The 17500-nt window shown below is 49.7% G+C and overlaps 1 protein-coding gene across 1 annotated transcript in view; it reads right to left on the bottom strand.

Moving 5' to 3' along the window:
* The window catches only part of LOC138212248 (rho guanine nucleotide exchange factor TIAM2), a 32043-nt gene that overhangs the window by 6930 nt on the left and 7613 nt on the right, over window positions 1-17500 (bottom strand). Inside the window, exons 4-15 of the mRNA XM_069172552.1 lie at window positions 11523-11670; window positions 9451-10530; window positions 8768-9260; window positions 8057-8232; window positions 6303-6527; window positions 5801-5986; window positions 5530-5661; window positions 3555-3620; window positions 2690-2768; window positions 2464-2553; window positions 2163-2378; window positions 1998-2074 (exon numbers count right to left, since the gene is read on the bottom strand). Coding sequence (XP_069028653.1) covers window positions 1998-2074; window positions 2163-2378; window positions 2464-2553; window positions 2690-2768; window positions 3555-3620; window positions 5530-5661; window positions 5801-5986; window positions 6303-6527; window positions 8057-8232; window positions 8768-9260; window positions 9451-10524 — 2814 coding nt within the window. The 5' untranslated portion in view covers window positions 10525-10530; window positions 11523-11670. The remainder of the gene's footprint in view (window positions 1-1997; window positions 2075-2162; window positions 2379-2463; window positions 2554-2689; window positions 2769-3554; window positions 3621-5529; window positions 5662-5800; window positions 5987-6302; window positions 6528-8056; window positions 8233-8767; window positions 9261-9450; window positions 10531-11522; window positions 11671-17500) is intronic.

Here is a 17500-nt window from a genome sequence, read left to right as displayed (position 1 = left end):
CGCGAGACAAAGATGGCAGCCAGAAAGACACGCCTCCAACGCGCCCCCTGTGGCGCCCCCTCCAGGACTCCACTGGTAAAGAGGCCGGTTTTAGTTCCAGAGATTCTCAAAAACGGAGCTGCTGAGTCGGGAGTTAATCTGTGCACTTGATGTTTGGAGGTGAGATCAGAGACGGATTAAAGCCACGTCGAGGCCAAACAAGTCAGGCGTGAACCCGCTGAACCCGACGGAGAAACAGGAAGCAGCAGCGACCGGTTCGACCCCGACGGAGAACGAACGGGCCGCCTCATTGGTCATCGTAATCTGCGCTGTCAGACGCTGATAAATCGCTGACGGGGCGATAAATCCAGATCGCTTCTAATAACCGACGACGACTTCAACTTTTAACTTTGACTAGATTGTTTTTAAAAGAGAGAAACGTGAACTCGGGAGGAAGTGGGGGTATCCATGGTTACGGCTGCGTGCAGCACAAGTGGTTTGAGGTCCAAACGCGCTTCAACAGATTTTAATGTCGAAATGCAAAAATAAAATATAATAAAAATCTCCCTCCTCTTAATTAATTCGGTTGCTTCAGACTGAACTCGGAGACTTTTTTCAAAACCTCTCGAGTAATTTTTTACTTTTAATTTGAAACCATCAGATTTCACGAGTCAGCAGGATATTTTATAGGTTTTTATGTCCTGCTGACAGATGTGACTATCCGGGTCCGATCAGACGGTCCTGATCCAAACAACCTGGAGTGTCTCCTCCTGTGATGAAGGAGCAGCCCCCCCCCTCCCCCCCCCAGCGTCTTTACCAGCAGGACGAGGCTGTCGGCGGGCCTCCAGCAGCGCAGGCAGCGCGCCGCCTCGTCCACCAGCCGCTCCACCAGCCGCTCCACCAGCCCGACCACAGGCAACGCCTCCCTTCCCTCCTCCCCTCCCTCCTCCTCTTCCTCCTCCTCCTCCTCCTCCAGGGTCTCCTCGTCCTCGTCCAGCGGCAGCACCCAGCACAGAGCGCCCATGCCGACGGAGCAGGACGTCAGGGTCAGAGGTCGCCTCCGGGACCGGCCAGAGGGGGACAAGCTGCTCCCAAACAACATCTATGATTCTGTACGAGCGGACGCCATTAATCCCTCCGACTTCACACACTCACACACACTTCTGACTGAGTAAGCCCGGATTATCAGGCTGATCGTGGGTCATGTGACACACGCCGGGTCACACAAGAGGATTGTGGGAAAGGATTTCTTCAGGTAAAGTTCGAGGCGGTTCAGTAGACGTGGGACTCCTAACGGCCGACCTCTTCTTCCTGCCAAACCACACCTTCAAAATAAAAGCCTCATCTACATTTTCAAGTGATGGAACAGCTGCTTTCACCTGAACATGAGTTCAGCGGAGACACTCGGCCCGACCAATCAGAGCCCACCGTCTTTCGTGACCTGTGTGATGTCATCACGGGGGAGGAGCCAGGGACCGACTTCCTGAAACCAGAGTGTAGAACGAGCGATGTGTTGTGTCTGATACTGTCCGTCTCGTGTGTCCTTTGGCCTGTCTTTACTGTCGCCATGGCTACAGCCTCTGACCTCCTATTGGTCAGTGTCGCGGACACGTGGTGGAAGTCGTCACACGAGGAGAGAAGAAGAAAACGCAGTGTGGGCGGAGCCGATGGCGATCTCAGAATCAGTAAAGTGGTGACGCCCCTCGACTGTCGGCATGGTGATTGTTTCCATCGGGTAAATCCAGATGTTCTACTTATATCCTTGTTTCTCTGGTTGCGCCCTCTAGTGGAGTCCTCCAGTAACACGAGGAGAGCGCCAACGTTCAAACGGTTGTCCATGACAACGAATAAAAGTGCGACAGGAAAAGAGTGAAAGGAGTAAATCAAACATGGAGGACATTCTAGTATCAAAGAGTTTAGACGTCACAGGAGGAGAAGGAGGAGAAGGAGGAGGAGGAGGAGAAGGAGGAGGAGGAAGAGGAGGAGGTGTCTGTGTTTTCTAAATGACTGAACTTCACCTGCTCGCCGTCCTCAGACGTCTTCGTGTCGTCGGTCGGCGGCGGGACGCCGGCTGGATCGGCGACGAGCGATGAAGCTGCGAGATCGACAGGATTTCAATATGAACCTCGTTAGAATCGACACGAAGAAGCAGGAAACATCCGGGGAAGGACGGATGAAGCTACCTGTGGACCAGGTCTGGAGGTGGAGGTGGACCGGGGGGGCGGCGGGGTCGCCGGGGTCGGGCCAGGCGGCGCCGGGCTCCTCGGGTTCGGCCGACTCGTCTCTCCTCAGCAGCAGCTGCAGCTTCTGGTGTCCGAAGAGACTCTGCAGGAGGTCCAAGTCCAGTCCGGACACGGCGGCGCCGTTCACAGCCAGCACCTCGTCGCCGGCCCTGAGGCCTGATGGGAAACAACCGCAGGGGGTCAGAGGTCAGAGACGAGGAAGAGTCTGTTCTCCGTCTCTGTAGGACATCGAGCGTTTTACCGTCTCGGGCCGACGGTCCCAGCGGGACGACCTCGCTCACGAACACGTGGCTTTTTCCCGCTCCGTCGACGTGACCCGTCACCGCGAAACCTGCAGCGTCACAGGTCGGGCGTAGAGAGGTGAGCAGACCGATCATTCTCACAAATAAGATCGAAAATCACCTTTCCAAACGTAAAATCTAGTCGCTCCACTTCCTGTGCGTTTGATTGTGACGTGTTTTTCTCACCGAAGTCGTTCTCCGCGTCGGGGCGACAGATGTGCAGAGTGAAAACATCTGGAGCTGCGATCGGCTGCTCTTCACACAGCTGGAAGCACACGACAACGAGATTTGATTGAAATCTGAATCGGGACAATAAACTTGACGAGACTTTGACTTTGTCAGCAGGTTTTTAAGAGAGAAACATGACGTCACTCACAAAAACAACAACAACAGAACAATCAATTAAATATTCCTTTACATGATTTGCAAATCATTGCGTTCTGGTTTTATTTACATTTTACACGACTTCACCACTTTTTTGAACAGTAGAGAGTCTAAAATTATAAAATAACAAAAACAAAGAAAGACCGAAAAAAAACCCCGAAACAAATACGAAACCAAACAAATAAAATACAAATTAAAAACGTTCACAGATGAAAACAAAAGAATATCTGCCTTTGACAAACTAAAAAAAAAATTCTTTGGATAATTTTACTCCTTCAAACTGTTTGAATTATTAAAAAATGAAAAAATGAAATGTAGAATAATAGAAAAAATATAAATAAATATTGATTTTATGACCGATATTGTTGACATTTTGTAGTAATACATCAGAAACTTGTCACATTTAATTTAACAACAGATTTCTGTTCCCTTACGGTTTTTTGTGTCAACACATCTTCTGGTTTGTAATAATCTGGAAATGAGCAGCTTGTTTTACTTTCTCCTTTTAACCACAATTGATCATTAAATGTATTAAAATAAAAATAAAAAAAATATATGAGAGTTTTAATGACAAAACTAAGATATTACTCCTCAGTCCTGATCAGGCTGTGATTCTCCAGGAATAAATTAATGATGTAAACATGCAGGCAAATCAAAGTGAACACACCTGCAGATCTGCAGCTCGGCCAGCAGAGGGCGCCACCTCCATCTGTTTGGACACGTAGTCCAGGGTCTGCAGGAGGAGACACATAAAGATGAGTCATTACAAGAGTTATTATTACTTATTACATGAGTCTGTCTTCAAGTCAAAGACAAGAATTGAATAATAATTGAATAAACAGTGTGAAACTTTTATCTGTATAAAAAACAAAAAAAAGTAGCAAGAAGGGAAAATATGTTGAACAAAAACACAAACGATAAATAATAACTTATCTTACACAAAATTATTAATTTTGAGAAAAGTTAGAAAATGTTACTGAGTCTGTGAAACTGTTCATTGCAGCGCCCCCTAGTGGTCGATTTATTCGAACCTTAAGGATCATCCACAGACTGTAGTAAAGACGTCACTGAACACGGATGTTCTGACGTAAAATATCGTCTGGTGTGTAAAAATCTAAACGGATCGACGTGTTAAAGTTTCAAGAACAACTTAAGATCAGAGTTTTAAAACGATTCGTCCTGCTGGGGACGAGATGTTGAAAAAAGATGGACAGAGAAATAAAGACAGTCTGCTTCACCACCTGTGGAAAGATACTGCGCTGTGATTGGCTGAAAAGTGTCACGGGGAGGAAGGAAGACGACGACGAGAGGAAGAGAGGAGGCGTCATGTCGAGAGGAAGATGACGGAGGAGGAAGGAGCTTCAAAGAGCAGCAGCAGAAAAAGAAAGGAGGTGGAGGTCGTGACGGCAGGACATGGAGGTCATGTGGAGAGAGGGGGAGGGGGGTCAACTCCAGCCTCTGTGGACGGATTAACGCTCAGGGACAAAGGAATCCTGGGAGAATAAAGGCTCTCGAGGCTTTTAATACTCAAACACCTCCTCCTCCTTCTCTTCCTCCTCCTCCTCCTCCTCTTCCTCCTCCTCTGTGTCCACAGTTCAGCAGCTGCTCTAAACATCTGTCCTCCTAAACAAACTCTTCCTCCTCTTCTTCTTTCCTGTCTCATCCTCTATTTGTCCTCCTCCTCGTCCTCCTCCTCCTCCTTCTCCTCCTCGTCCTCCTCCTCAAAGGGTTTAGGGGCCACAATGCTTCACAACACACTAAGCTACCAAAAGTATGTGGACGCCGTGTCACATCCTCCGCAGACTTTCTGATTGTTTACATGAAAATAGGACGAAGATTTCAGATGAAGAGTTTGTGAAGCAGAAAATAAATGCTTAAATAGTTTTTCACACACACACACACACACACACACACACACACACACACACACACAGTAAAGTCATGGCTCAGCACTAACTAAAAATACACTTTGCAGTCTATATTTATCCGTAATTACAAAATTACAAATGATAAAAGACTCAGATACTCTGATCTGTTTCGGATCAGCCCCGTGGAATCCTGGGAAATAAAATAAATGAGCGGTTGAGTTGAAATTACAGGTTTGTGGAGGAGAAGCAGTAATCAGAGCAGAGGAGCCGCCGTCAGTCTGGAGTCTGAAGACCACCGACCGACAGTGAACGCACCATCACACACGAGTTCTGCTTAAATCTGTTTTTTAAATGGACTTCTGAACAGGCGACGCCGACGATGTACAGGACGGAAGTTGTCCCCTCAACTTAAAGGATGTTTGTTCACGGCTCGCCGTCTCTCATAGTGATGTCATCAGAGAGGAGGAGCCAGAGGACCGGCTTCCAAACAAAAACCATGGTGTCCAAAAGAGGCGTGTCTAACTCTGTCCGGCCCGATTCTGTGACTCTCCGTGTGAAAGGGGGAGGGGCTCCAACCTGGAGACCGCCCACCGAGCAGGAGAACCTGGCCCATATGAAGCGCCTCATTTAAGATTATTTTTTAAGTGTATTTTATCAACCTGTAAATGTTATTAAAACACGACACTTTCATTTTATGTTCAATAAATAAACGCAGTAAAGACGCAGCCTCACGTGTTTGACTCGTTATTTTTATAAAACCGGCGTGAACGTTACCTGAGGAGCCGAGCGAGTCCCGTCCCGCCGACTCAGCGTCTTCAGGGAGGACGGCAGACCTCGTCTTCTGCCGCTTCCTCCCGACACCGAGCGACAGCGGCGTCGCAGCGTCGCCTCGTCACGGCTGCACACCTGCAGAGAGAGAGAGAGAGAGAGAGAGAGTCACCGTCCGCCCGACACACACACACACACACACACACACACACACACACACACACACACACACACACACACACACACACACACTGAAGCCCGGCAGCTGATTCCCTACCAGCGCGTGGAAGGACGACACCGAGAAGACGCCCAGACGTCCCAGCATGCTCTTGGAGGGCCGGCTGGCCACAGCGAGGAGCCCTTTGGGGTTCGGCAGCTCGCCGCCCTGCAGGCTGGAAAGGTAACAACGCAGCCGGAACAGGTCCAGGTTCAACTTCTCCAGGTTCTGATCCCACTGCTGGATCTGAGCACACACAGGAGGTCACACACACACACACACACACACACATACACACACACACACACACACACACACACACACACACACACACTCACACACACACACACACACACATACACACACACACACACACACACACACTCGCACGCACGCACGCGCACACACACACACACACACACACACACACACACACACACACACACACACTCACACACACACACACACACACACACTCACACACACACACACACACACACACACACACACTCACACACACACACACACACACACACACACACACACACACACACACACACACCTGGCTCTCCACTGCCTTCCTGTTCTTGGGCTCCTTGATGACGGACAGCTGCAGTTCGGCCATCTTCCTCATCTTCCCGTCCATGTCGATCTTGTGCAGCAGCGAGCGGCTGCGGCGCCGCAGGAGGCGCAGCGTGTCCTCCTTCCCCTGACGCTTCGCCAGCAGGGAGGCGCTGGCCGAGTGGATGGCCGTCACCCAGTTCTCCAGGTCCGTCTGGTTGGTGGCCTGAAAAAAACAAAACGGAGGAGGAAGACCGCGAGGTGAAGTTTACATCTCTGGACACAAACACAGTAAGATCCTTTTTGGCCTTTTTATCTCTTCTTCTGTCTTTTTTTCTGACAGGAATTCAAACTTCCTCCTTTAAATGTCCCAGAAGTAAGGAGGAGTTGGAGGAGGGGCTTCCTCCCCTGAAGCCCCGCCCCCCAAAAACAAACAAAAATCAAAACAATATAAATCTGCTGTGTTTTCCCTCCGCCTGTTTTTAATGTGCAATTTATATTTATACATTTTTTGTAAATAAAAATCTCTGATTGGAAAATAAAGTCAAAATAACTGGAAACAGTTTTCTATTTTATTTTTGTAGCGTTTGAAGCTGAAAGTCGGACTTCTGTCTCAGAGAATAAAACGTGTCGAAGGACGAACTCGCTCTTCGTCGGGTCGTCAACACGAACATGTGTTGCAGTAATTAGCAGCCGTTCGCCCTCCTGACAAAAGCTCCTCCTCCTCCTCCTCCTCCTCCTCCTCGGAGACGTTTGATTTGTGTGTCTGTAAACACACTCGACAGCTGAGAGCTGGCGAGAGTGACTCCGGGAGTGAAGAAGTTTCTCTCTGCGCTAGTAAAAAGCGCGAGGAGGAAGATCTCGCCGTGACCTTTGACCCGCTGAACTCGAGCTCTTTGCTGCCTGTAACGTTCGCAGACCAACTTCAGGAGGAAACCAGGAATCAGAAAATAAATCAGATTCATCCAAGGACATGAAACTGTTAGCCTAGCTTAGCACAAAGACTGGGAGCAGGGGGAAACTGTTAGCCTAGCTTAGCACAAAGACTGGGAGCAGGGGGAAACTGTTAGCCTAGCTTAGCACAAAGACTGGGAGCAGGGGGAAACTGTTAGCCTAGCTTAGCACAAAGACTGGGAGCAGGGGGAAACTGTTAGCCTAGCTTAGCACAAAGACTGGAAGCAGGGGGAAACTGTTAGCCTAGCTTAGCACAAAGACTGGAAGCAGGGGGAAACTGTTAGCCTAGCATCCTTAAAAGAGAAAAATAAAGGTCCAAAGCTGTCGGATTCACTTTCTGTATCTTGTTGGCCAAAAAGCATTTTCACCATTTTAACCACCAATAAATCCCCATAAGAACTTTGCGGGTCCAGTTTGACCTGAATCCTGTTTGTACAACTAAATCTTGAATCCCCTTCGGTCTCCGTGGTGACGGCAGCGTGAAGCTGGCAGCAGAGGAAGGAAATGCACAGTCACCACCACCAGAGTCCTAAAATGCATTGTGCCGGTTTGCGGCGAGAAACCGAACCCTCGAATGCAACACCACGTTGTTCTGGGGACCGAAATGAAAGACGGGAGACGAGACGCAGCCGGCAATCAGGAGACCGACGCAAATATAGAAAAGAATGAGGAGAAAACTTCCCCAAGAAAACAAACTGCAGCTGGATTCCTGGTGAAAAAAATGTCCCCGCGGCTCCCCGTCGGCTGGCGGTGCGTTCAGGGACGCTCGGGACGAGGAAAACAAGGACGTTCTGGTCTCACCTGGAACAGGTAGACGTCTCCGTACGAGTTGCTCAGACAGAAGACGTGCTCCTTGCGGGGATGTTCGGGGACGGCCTGGACGATGCTGTCGTCGGCCAACAGAGCGTAGCGGGGCGACAGCTCCTGGTCGCCGCCGCCCGTCCTCCCGTACGTCTCGTAAAACAGCAGCGAGCAACCTGAGGGGACGAAAGTCTGAAGTTCATTTATTTATCTGCTAATATAAAGCAGCAAGATTACACCTTTTTTTTATTCTATTCATTTTTCTTCTTTGCTAAAACCTGACAGCTACGTTACCCACAATGCATCTGGACCTGATGCCGCGTCCAGTTCAAAGGTCAGGAAGTATGAGCACCGAATGTTATTTTTTTTCCCTTTTTGTCAAATTTACTGATGAAATATTTTTCATTTTGTTGTTTTTGGAGCCAGACGTGACCATATTTGGACAAGCAAGTTTTAAGACACTATGCCCCGCCCACCTATAAGAGGAAACCTGCCTGCAGCCAAGGCATGTCAATCAAACAAGACACGCCCACAAATAAAGCTGTGGAAACATTTCTTAGCTTGTTGATGCTTTTTGAAAGGAGTGTGTTGGAGGTGGCCCGCTAGTGCCCCCTGGTGGCCCCCTAGTAGCCCCCTGGTGGCCCCCTAGTAGCCCCCTGGTGGCCCCCAGCGGTATTACACCTGGAAACAGCGCGTGAGTATCCATCGTACCTTTCAGCGTGACCCAGTAGTGCCTCCACTTGCGGCGGGCGACCAGCTCCAGTTTCCCGTCCTTGCTGACGGTGACGAGAGCTTTGAAGGAGAGCCAGCCGGCCCGCCGCACCACGCCCTGCTCCTTCTCGAACAGGACGTCCAGCCGCTCCCCTCCTCCTCCCTCCCCCGCCTCCCCAGCATCCTCCTCCTCCTCTTCCCCTCCGTCGTCATCCTCCTCGTCTTCATCCTCCTCCTCCTCCTCCTCCTCCTCCGACGGCTCGGTGCGCTCGGCGGCGCCGCTGCAGCCCGTCTCCAGCTCCTGCATGAAGTTCTCGTAGACGTTCTGCCGCTGGGCGTCGCTGCTGCTCTGGTTCTGGTTCTGGTTCCCGTAGGAGCCCAGGTGGACCGGAGGGAGGAGGTTCTGGTTCAGGGTGTGCAGCGGGTTGGAGGCCCAAAGCCCGGAGCTCGGGCCGCTGATGAAAACGTCGGCGGCGTCGCTGCTGTACGGCTCCTACGGAGAAAAGTGTTGAAGGAGTTCAGTTTGAGGACGAGACGTCTGGTTGTGATTCCTCCTGCGGCCACTAGAGGGAGTCACCGCTCACTGAGCACACGACGTTTTTTGTCATTGTTGCGATCAGAGACGGTAACGGTTACTACAGAAAAAATAATCTTTGTATTGAATCTTTTTTGTCGTTCCTCACCTGCATCCGCCTCTTCTTCCGGCTCAGACTTCCCGTCCAGTCGCTCAGCCGTCTGATTCGGCTCTTCAGGAAGTCCTTCCGGTTGTTGCTCTCAGGCTCCGCCCTCCGGCCGGGCACCGTGCAGGAGGAGTAACGCTGCTCCGCCGAGCCCTCCTCCTCCTGGATGACTTCATCCAGAGGCGTCGAGAAGGAGGAGGAGGAGGAGGAGGCCCTGGGCTGCAGCGGGGAGGAGTCGGGCGCGGCGGGGAAGGCGGCGAGCGTGCGGCGGCTGCTGTAGACGCTGGCGGGTGAAGCGGCGCCGGAGTCTCCGAGGTCCGGCTGCAGGATCACAGAGTCGCCGATGCCGCTGTCCTCGGTGAGGCCGGAGGAGCAGGTGTTGCAGCCGGCGGAGGACGACAACTCGCTGGTCTCTGCGTTGGGGAAGAGGAGGGCGGAGCCAAACCCCGGCGACATGTCCTCCACCTGAGCGGAGAAGAAGGCGTTGTAGGCGCCGGCGGCGGGCGTGTCCTCGGCGCGGGGGGAGGGGCAGGAGGTGCAGACGAACACGCTGTCGCTCAGCTCGGCGCCGGCTCCCCACGGCGAGTCGTACCAGGACCCGTCGGAGCTCAGCGAGCTGCCCTTGCTGGTGCGGAGGGACGGCTCGGGGCCGGCGGCGCCGCCGCTGCCGGGGGCGGCGACGGCCGGGAGGCTCCGCCCCTGCGGCTCCACGGGGACGACCCTGGCGGCGGTGAACTCCACCCTCATGCTGCCGTCTTTGCTGAGGAGCACCTTGGGGCTGCCGCCGGCCTCGCCCCGCCCCCCCTGACTCCCCCCGCCTCCTCCCAGGTATCCACCCTGACTCCTGCGCCCGCCCGGCGCCCGCTCCCCTCTCAGCCTGCCGCCGCCTCCTCTGCCCGCCTCATAGTGCCAGGAGGTGTGCTGGTTGGCGTGGCTCCGCCCCCGACCCTTGCCGCCTCCCTGGCTGCTGCTCCTCCACCAGCTGCGAGCTGACGGCGCCTCCTCCCTCCTGGAGGGAAACCTGAGGGAGGGCTTGGCAGGAGAGACGGCGCTGCTGTGACTGTCTGCGTTTCCCATCACAACCTGGAGGAGGATGAAGGAGGATGAAGGAGGATGACATCATCAGCACGAGACAGACGCAAAGAAAAACTACGTCTGTCCGCCAGAACACGAGCAGACGGACGTCAGAGGATTAACGGGCCGAACAAATATTTCACCGAAGCTGCCGACAGCCTAACAAACATTCTTCTTCCTTTCTGAGACCTGACTACACTACCCACAATGCATCTGGACTCGCTTCCCTTCACTGGAAGATGACGTCATCTGGAGGAGTTGTTCAAACCGGAGTCCAACCTGTCCAATCGACTTTGGAGCAAGAGACCGCAAAGCATTCTGGTCTTTGTAGGACTTTCTCTGTTCTACTTTTTCTGGTTGGAGGCAACAATTTTTTTTTGGAGCTGCTGAGGTTTCCATGGTGACGGACAGACCTGCGAAGAGCCCGCTTCAACATTTGGCAACAACAACTGAGATAACTGCAACAATAAAAACAACAATGACACTTTGTGTGACAATAACAACAAACACAACAACAAAAACAACAACTAACAACACAAATAAGATTTATTCTTCATCTTAATTCAAATCTTTAAACCACCTTTTTTTTTCTTTATCGATCTGCGTTATTATTTCCTTTGATTTGCAACCTTTTTTTTGTAATTTATAACCAAAATAAACTTAATAAACCTAAAAACAACAACAACAACAACAACAACAACTGCTGCTAACAAAAGTGTCTATTCACATTTTAATCTGATCAGAACATTTGATTGATTTTAATTTCAGATCTTTTTAATACGAGTCGCAGAGAATCAATGAAACCACGAGGTGAAAAAAGTGTGCTGGAGATTTATGAGAAATAGTTTTAATTAAAGTAAAATAAACAAAAACAAAGTGAGTAAACAACTAAAAATGTATTGTTTTTAAAGGAATAAAAAGAAAAAAAAAATCAACGTTAATCAGTGAAAGTCCATAAAAGGCAGAATTAAAGTGTGTGTGTGTGTGTGTGTGTGTTGTACCGGTCTGTGTGTTCAGATGGTCTGCAGCTCCTTCATGCTTCGTCCTCCTCTTCCTCTCTCTCCTCGACTGAAGCTGAGTCCCTCCAGCTGCCTCCTCTCTCTCTCTCTCTCTCTCTGTGTCTATGTCGCTCGCCCCCTCTCTTCTCATCTGTTGGGGGAGAATACAGAGTGGGCGGGGCTTCATGAGCACACAGACTTTCCTTTTGTACGACCCATCCTCCTCCTCCTCCTCCTCCTCCTCCTCTTCCATGATGTCTCTGGTGAAGGTTTTATTCTTTTTCTATTTATTTTTGGTTTTCAGGAACGCTGAGCTGTTTTTTGTGTTTTTGTTGAACGTGAATCTTTGAGCGGCCTGCTGAGGTCACCATCGAGGAGCTGTATAAAGAGTCGTCATGGATGTCATCGAAAAAACATGTCAGAAAACTCAGCCGGAGAACGTTCGCCTGACGAATCAGTAACATGAATCTTAAATTGTTTAAGTTTAAATCAGTCAGGATCAACGAGGACCATAAACTGTCTGATCAGGAGAGTTTATCTGATGACACCACGATGAAACATTGACTGACTTTGTATTTCAGGAGAGAACTGGATGCTTTTCAATATAGTCTATTGGAGGTTTTCTGTGGCGCCCCTAGTGGCCCTCAGTGGTATTACACCCCCCCTCGATCTGCTCTGAAAGGAGAAAGTCCGCTGTCCACTTTTGTCTGCTCGTCCCATCGGCCATCTGCCAGCTCACAGGACGCCCCTCCACGGGCGACCCCTCCCATTCATTACAGACAAAGACCCCTCCCCTCCCCTCCCCTCCCCTCCCCTCCCTCCCCTACCCTCCCCTCCCCTCCTCTCCCTGCCCTCCCCCTCCGGCAGGCGTGAGGCCGGCATATTGAAGGAATTCATCAGACTGGGAGCTGAAAAGAAGCTGATGAATGATCAGATCTTCAGGGTTTGTTTGGAGGAATGCCACCTGCTGCCCGAGAGGACATTTTTAATCTGACTCTCGGATTCAGTTCCTCCCGACAGCCTGATGGGGGCGCTGCAACGACACACACCGGCCGGCACCGACGCCCTCCTCAGGGCAACATTTTTATCGATCTAAAGCTCATGAAGCGAGGGCAAATTTATAAATTTACAGTTGAGGAAAATAAAATTGACTGTATTTGCATTTTATTTGAACAACTCCCTGATAAAGATTAAGATGTGCTGACTTCCTGTTTTAATAATCCTGCTGCTGGTTCTTCTTTCCATCACGGGGCTTAAAGTCTTAAAAAAAAGTGTGAAAAAGTGACGTATCTTTCCAGAACAGACGGTCTGTGACTAATGTAGAAAAGAAAGAATACGTCTGCTGTCAAAATAAGAGCTTCAGACCTCGCCGATTGGAAAATGACCGGTTTTATTTTGAAAGGCGACTTTATGACGTAACACTTTCAAGCAGAGCTTCTGTTCACGACAGTTTTTGTGGAAAAGTTGCAGAGACAGAAGAAACGTGGTCTGTAGTCGATGACATCTGACGTCACTGGTTTTGCCAGTTTTCTTTTTCTTTTGTCTGGCGGTCGAGCAGGAAACAGGAAGTCCGGATCTCTCTCCGAGACCCGTAAACAGAAGGAAGCTGAGACACCTCCTGCAGCAGGAGATCCTCGAACACACCCGACGCATTTTCACGACTTCTCTCAGTTCTCTTTGTTTGTCAAAGCCGACAGCTGATGACGTGTTTCTGTCGTTTTTAAGCTGCAATTTGCATTTTTAATTTCTTTCTCTTTGTTTTTTTGTGTTTTTCACTTCAGTGCCTCCGTATTTTAGTGCTGAAACGTTTTTGTTTTTTTTCAGGAAAATGATGAAGCACCGGTCTGTGAAAACAAAACAGCTCACTCGCTCCGTGTGCCTCTGACTGGTGTTCCTGCCGGTCCGGTCCGGTCCGGTTCGGGAGGATGTGAGTGTTCTCGGACGACGTCCTGGGACAGGCATGCTTGTTAATCATGGTGTGATATAACGTGTGCGACACACCCGGAGGTCAGCGGGTTCACACACACAGCACTTTAAAACAAATGTTACACCATTAAAACGACCGAGCCGAGTGCCGTCGGCGTCCCCTACAGGATGCAGCTCACTGAAGAGAAATGTCCTGAAGGTGGCGCTGGAGGAAAGGTCATGAGGTCAAGCCCTTCAAAATAAAAGCCTTTGTGGTGTTTGACTTGTTTTTCTTCTTGCACTTTTTCTTTGCCATTAATTGTGCAGCACTGAGGGGGGTGAGGAGGGGGGGGGCTGTGTTGTTTTTTTGCAGGAGAGGCCAGCCCCCCCCCCCCCTCCCCCTCCATGGGAAAGCACAAAGACGGAGTCCGATAAGGAGGAGGAGGGGGAAGAGTACCCAGGCAGCAGCGGTAGGTTTGGGTGGGTGGGGGTCCGTTTCCTGTCCCGGCTGACTGGGGTCCTTGTCCCGGGACTGTGGGCAGACGGGCGGGGCCCCTGGACTCAGGTGGAGCTCCTGCAGCTGCTTCCTCCTCTGCAGGGCCTCAAACAGCAGAACTGCGGACACCATCGTCCTCATCATCACGTGTCTCCGGCTCGGCTGCTGTGATTGATCGTCTCTAATCGACGGTTAATCGAATGCCGTGTTTGTTGGTGTCGGGGGGCCGACGGGCTCAACAGGAGCTAATCGGGTTTAGTTTCCAGATCAAATCCAGTTGAAAGGTTATCTGCGGGTCCCGGGAGAACTCGCTGAGGAAGAGTTCACAGCATCTGTGTTTGTGGAGGACGATGAACAGAAGAACATTGGTTTGTTGGTCTGTGAACGTCCTGTCAATCATACAGACACGCCCCCCCTCCTCCCAAAAAACACGTCTTTTTGAGGCTTATTTTCTAATTAATAACAGATTATTTTCAGATGGACTTGCCAGAAAACAAACTCTGTGGTCGGGATGGTTCTGTTTAAAGCCACGTTTACTGTTGCCACGACGACGAAGGTTAAGATAACTAAGGAAGTAGCAGCTTTAATGCGCCGCACGGTTCAAGTCATTAAACTCAAAACATTCATCCGTCCCTGACTTGAATGTAAATTCAGCCGTGTTGTGGCATCGCCACGCCTTCAAATTAGATTATGGAGACTCCACGGGGCCCCTCAGGTCCTCGCTTCAGTCTAAATGATCTAAATGATCCGCAGTACAACAGCATTTGTCGGCACAGCAGGCGTCGCTGGACTCTGAAAACCAAACCAGACAAGTGTGAGCTCCTCAGTGGGTGACAGCTGAATGGAGTGTGTGTGTGTGTGTGTGTGTGTGTGTGTGTGTGTGTGTGTGTGTGTGTGTGTGTGTGTGTGTGTGTGTGCTGATGGCACTTTTCTTCCTCCTCCTTTGTCCTGCAGAGTGGACACACACTGAGGGAGAGACGGAGGACAAAGCAGAGACGAGCGCCGGCCGTTCTTTCAGCCTCCAGATTGCTGCTTCGAAGCCCCGAAACATCCATCAAACTACAAGATTCCCCGTCAGAGAGGAGCGACACGCTAAACCTGACAGAGTTTAAAACACCTGCACACAAGTCAGGCTCTGAGAAATGAGGTCGATCCAGAAGTGTCTTCAGCTGCAATACCAGCGAGTGCCACTAGAGGTCGGCTCCAAAAAGCCTCCGGCTCCATAGACTCCCATTCAACTTCTCTCATCAAATCCAAAGTGAATAAAATGTGTCCATCAGTTATCTCGGTGTTGTTAGCTAAAGTCACTCCTTCTTATTAGTTTTCTGGAGGTCCATCTGAAAATAATCCCTCATTCATTAGAAAAGAAGATTCAAGAAGACCTGTTTTTTGGGGGCGTGTCTGTTTGATTGACAGGCCTGTGGTGCAGTCAGGTTACAGCTATCGGTGGGCGGGACGTAGTATCGTCAGGTTTCCAATCAGATCCACCGCATTACAACCACAAGGGAAATATATTGACTTTTTAGAAAATAAGGACGCGTCCCGACTCCAGTTGTACTTGTTAAGTAATCCGTGTAAATGTTTGAGGAGACTAAAACGCGCTGCGTGAACGATCCCGTCAACTCAGCAGGTTTCGTCCGCGTCGGCCGCTCTTTGGTCTCCGCCGGTATCGGAGGTGTTTTCTTAGCCTCGGTCCAGCTGCTGTGTCACATCAGGATCATTTCTGCCCTCGCAGCAGCTTGAAAACACAAACGGGCCCGAACGCCGCCGCTCGGTTTGTTTTTCAAATCCTTTGCTGAGCTCATTGTGAAAGCTTTGACATTCCTCTGAGGCTCGGCGGGCCGAAAGCACCGGGAGCTGTGAAACCTGCGAGCTACCTGCCCCCGGAAAACAAACGCTCCTTTTCTCCGGGCTCCCCCCCTTCAGATTAACTGAGCCTGTTTACGGCTGAGTCTTTAATCTTAAAGTTTCAGGACAACAAGGGGAACGCTGTTCTCCAAGAAACCTCTCGGACGCTTCCAGAAGGTTGAAGCGAGGACGGTTTCTGAAAGGTCGAGGGTTTGGTTCGCGGTTCGTGTTTTTCCTCTCAGATACGACGACGCTAACGGCACGAGAGGAACAATGTCGGGGCAGCAGAAAACCTAAAAATACACTTCCATTAGATTTAATCAGACTCCCAGCATGCACCTCTTGTGACATTTGAAGGCAAACTGCAGCAACATTTGGGAGCTGCTGCAGGAATTTCCCACCCTGGTTGTAAACAACATGACGTCAGCGACACACACACACACACACACACACACACACACACACACACACACACAGGACGGGCGTTTGATTCGAGCACCTCTGCAGGGTCAAACATCCCGTCACGCGCTTCCTGTCCTGCCGTCACTGGACGATGACCTCGCAGCTTTTTAAAAAAAAATTCCCTCGGGGAGAAACATCTGGAACAGAACCACACCTGGACAAATGTTCCACTTTTACAGTTTAAAAACGTCTCTCTGATCATTTTCCAGATCGTCCCTCAGTTCCCAGGTGGACTTCCTTCCTCCTGGAGAGTTCAGCTCTCATCAACTTCCTGTGAAAAACCAACGAGCTTTCACTTTCTGATCGGACGGTTTGTCTGAAATCTGTCTTTGTGACATCAGACACGACGATGGACAGATTATAAAACAATCTGTCAATCAATCCATAAGACAGACTTGAAGAAGAAGCACCATTCCTCCACTACAGGAAAGACACATAACAGGAAAGAGACACAGTGAAGACAAAACAACTCTGAACAATATCCATGTGTCTCTTTGTAGTTGTTGTCATTTTGTAGTTGTTTTGTGTCTGTTGTTGTTTTGTGTCTCTTTGTGGTTGTTTTGTGTCTCTTTGTAGTTGTTTTGTGTCTCTGTAGTTGTTTTGTGTGTCTTTGTGGTTGTTTTGTGTCTCTTTGTAGTTGTTTTGTCTCTGTTGCAGTTGTTTTGTGTCTCTTTGTAGTTGTTTTGTGTCTCTGTAGTTGTTTTGTGTCTCTTTGTAGTTGTTTTGTCTCTGTTGTAGTTGTTTTGTGTCTCTGTTGTTGTTTTGTGTCTCTTTGTAGTTGTTTTGTCTCTGTTGTAGTTGTTTTGTGTCTCTGTTGTTGTTTTGTGTCTCTTTGTAGTTGTTTTGTCTCTGTTGTAGTTGTTTTGTGTCTCTGTTGTTGTTTTGTGTCTCTGTTGTGGTTGTTTTATGTCTCTGTTGTTGTTTTGTGTCTCTTTGTAGTTGTTTTGTCTCTGTTGTAGTTGTTTTGTGTCTCTGTTGTTGTTTTGTGTCTCTTTGTAGTTGTTTTGTCTCTGTTGTAGTTGTTTTGTGTCTCTGTTGTTGTTTTGTGTCTCTTTGTAGTTGTTTTGTCTCTGTTGTAGTTGTTTTGTGTCTCTGTTGTGGTTGTTTTATGTCTCTGTTGTTGTTTTGTGTCTCTTTGTAGTTGTTTAGTGTTTTTCCATCAAACAGAAGTGTCCCATGGTTCCAGTTTGTTCAGTCGAGCCTCTGCAGGCTCCTGTTTGATGGCAAAGGTTCACATTCTTATTTACTTAAATGAACATTGTTTTGTTTT

This window comes from Embiotoca jacksoni, unplaced genomic scaffold (genome assembly GCF_022577435.1).
Source record: "Embiotoca jacksoni isolate LCO1_2020_lvr unplaced genomic scaffold, fEmbJac1.0.p SCAF_54, whole genome shotgun sequence".
NCBI classification, from domain to species: Eukaryota; Metazoa; Chordata; class Actinopteri; family Embiotocidae; genus Embiotoca; species Embiotoca jacksoni.
Note: the sequence above shows the minus strand (reverse complement) of the source record. Positions and strands in the feature narration are given on the sequence as shown.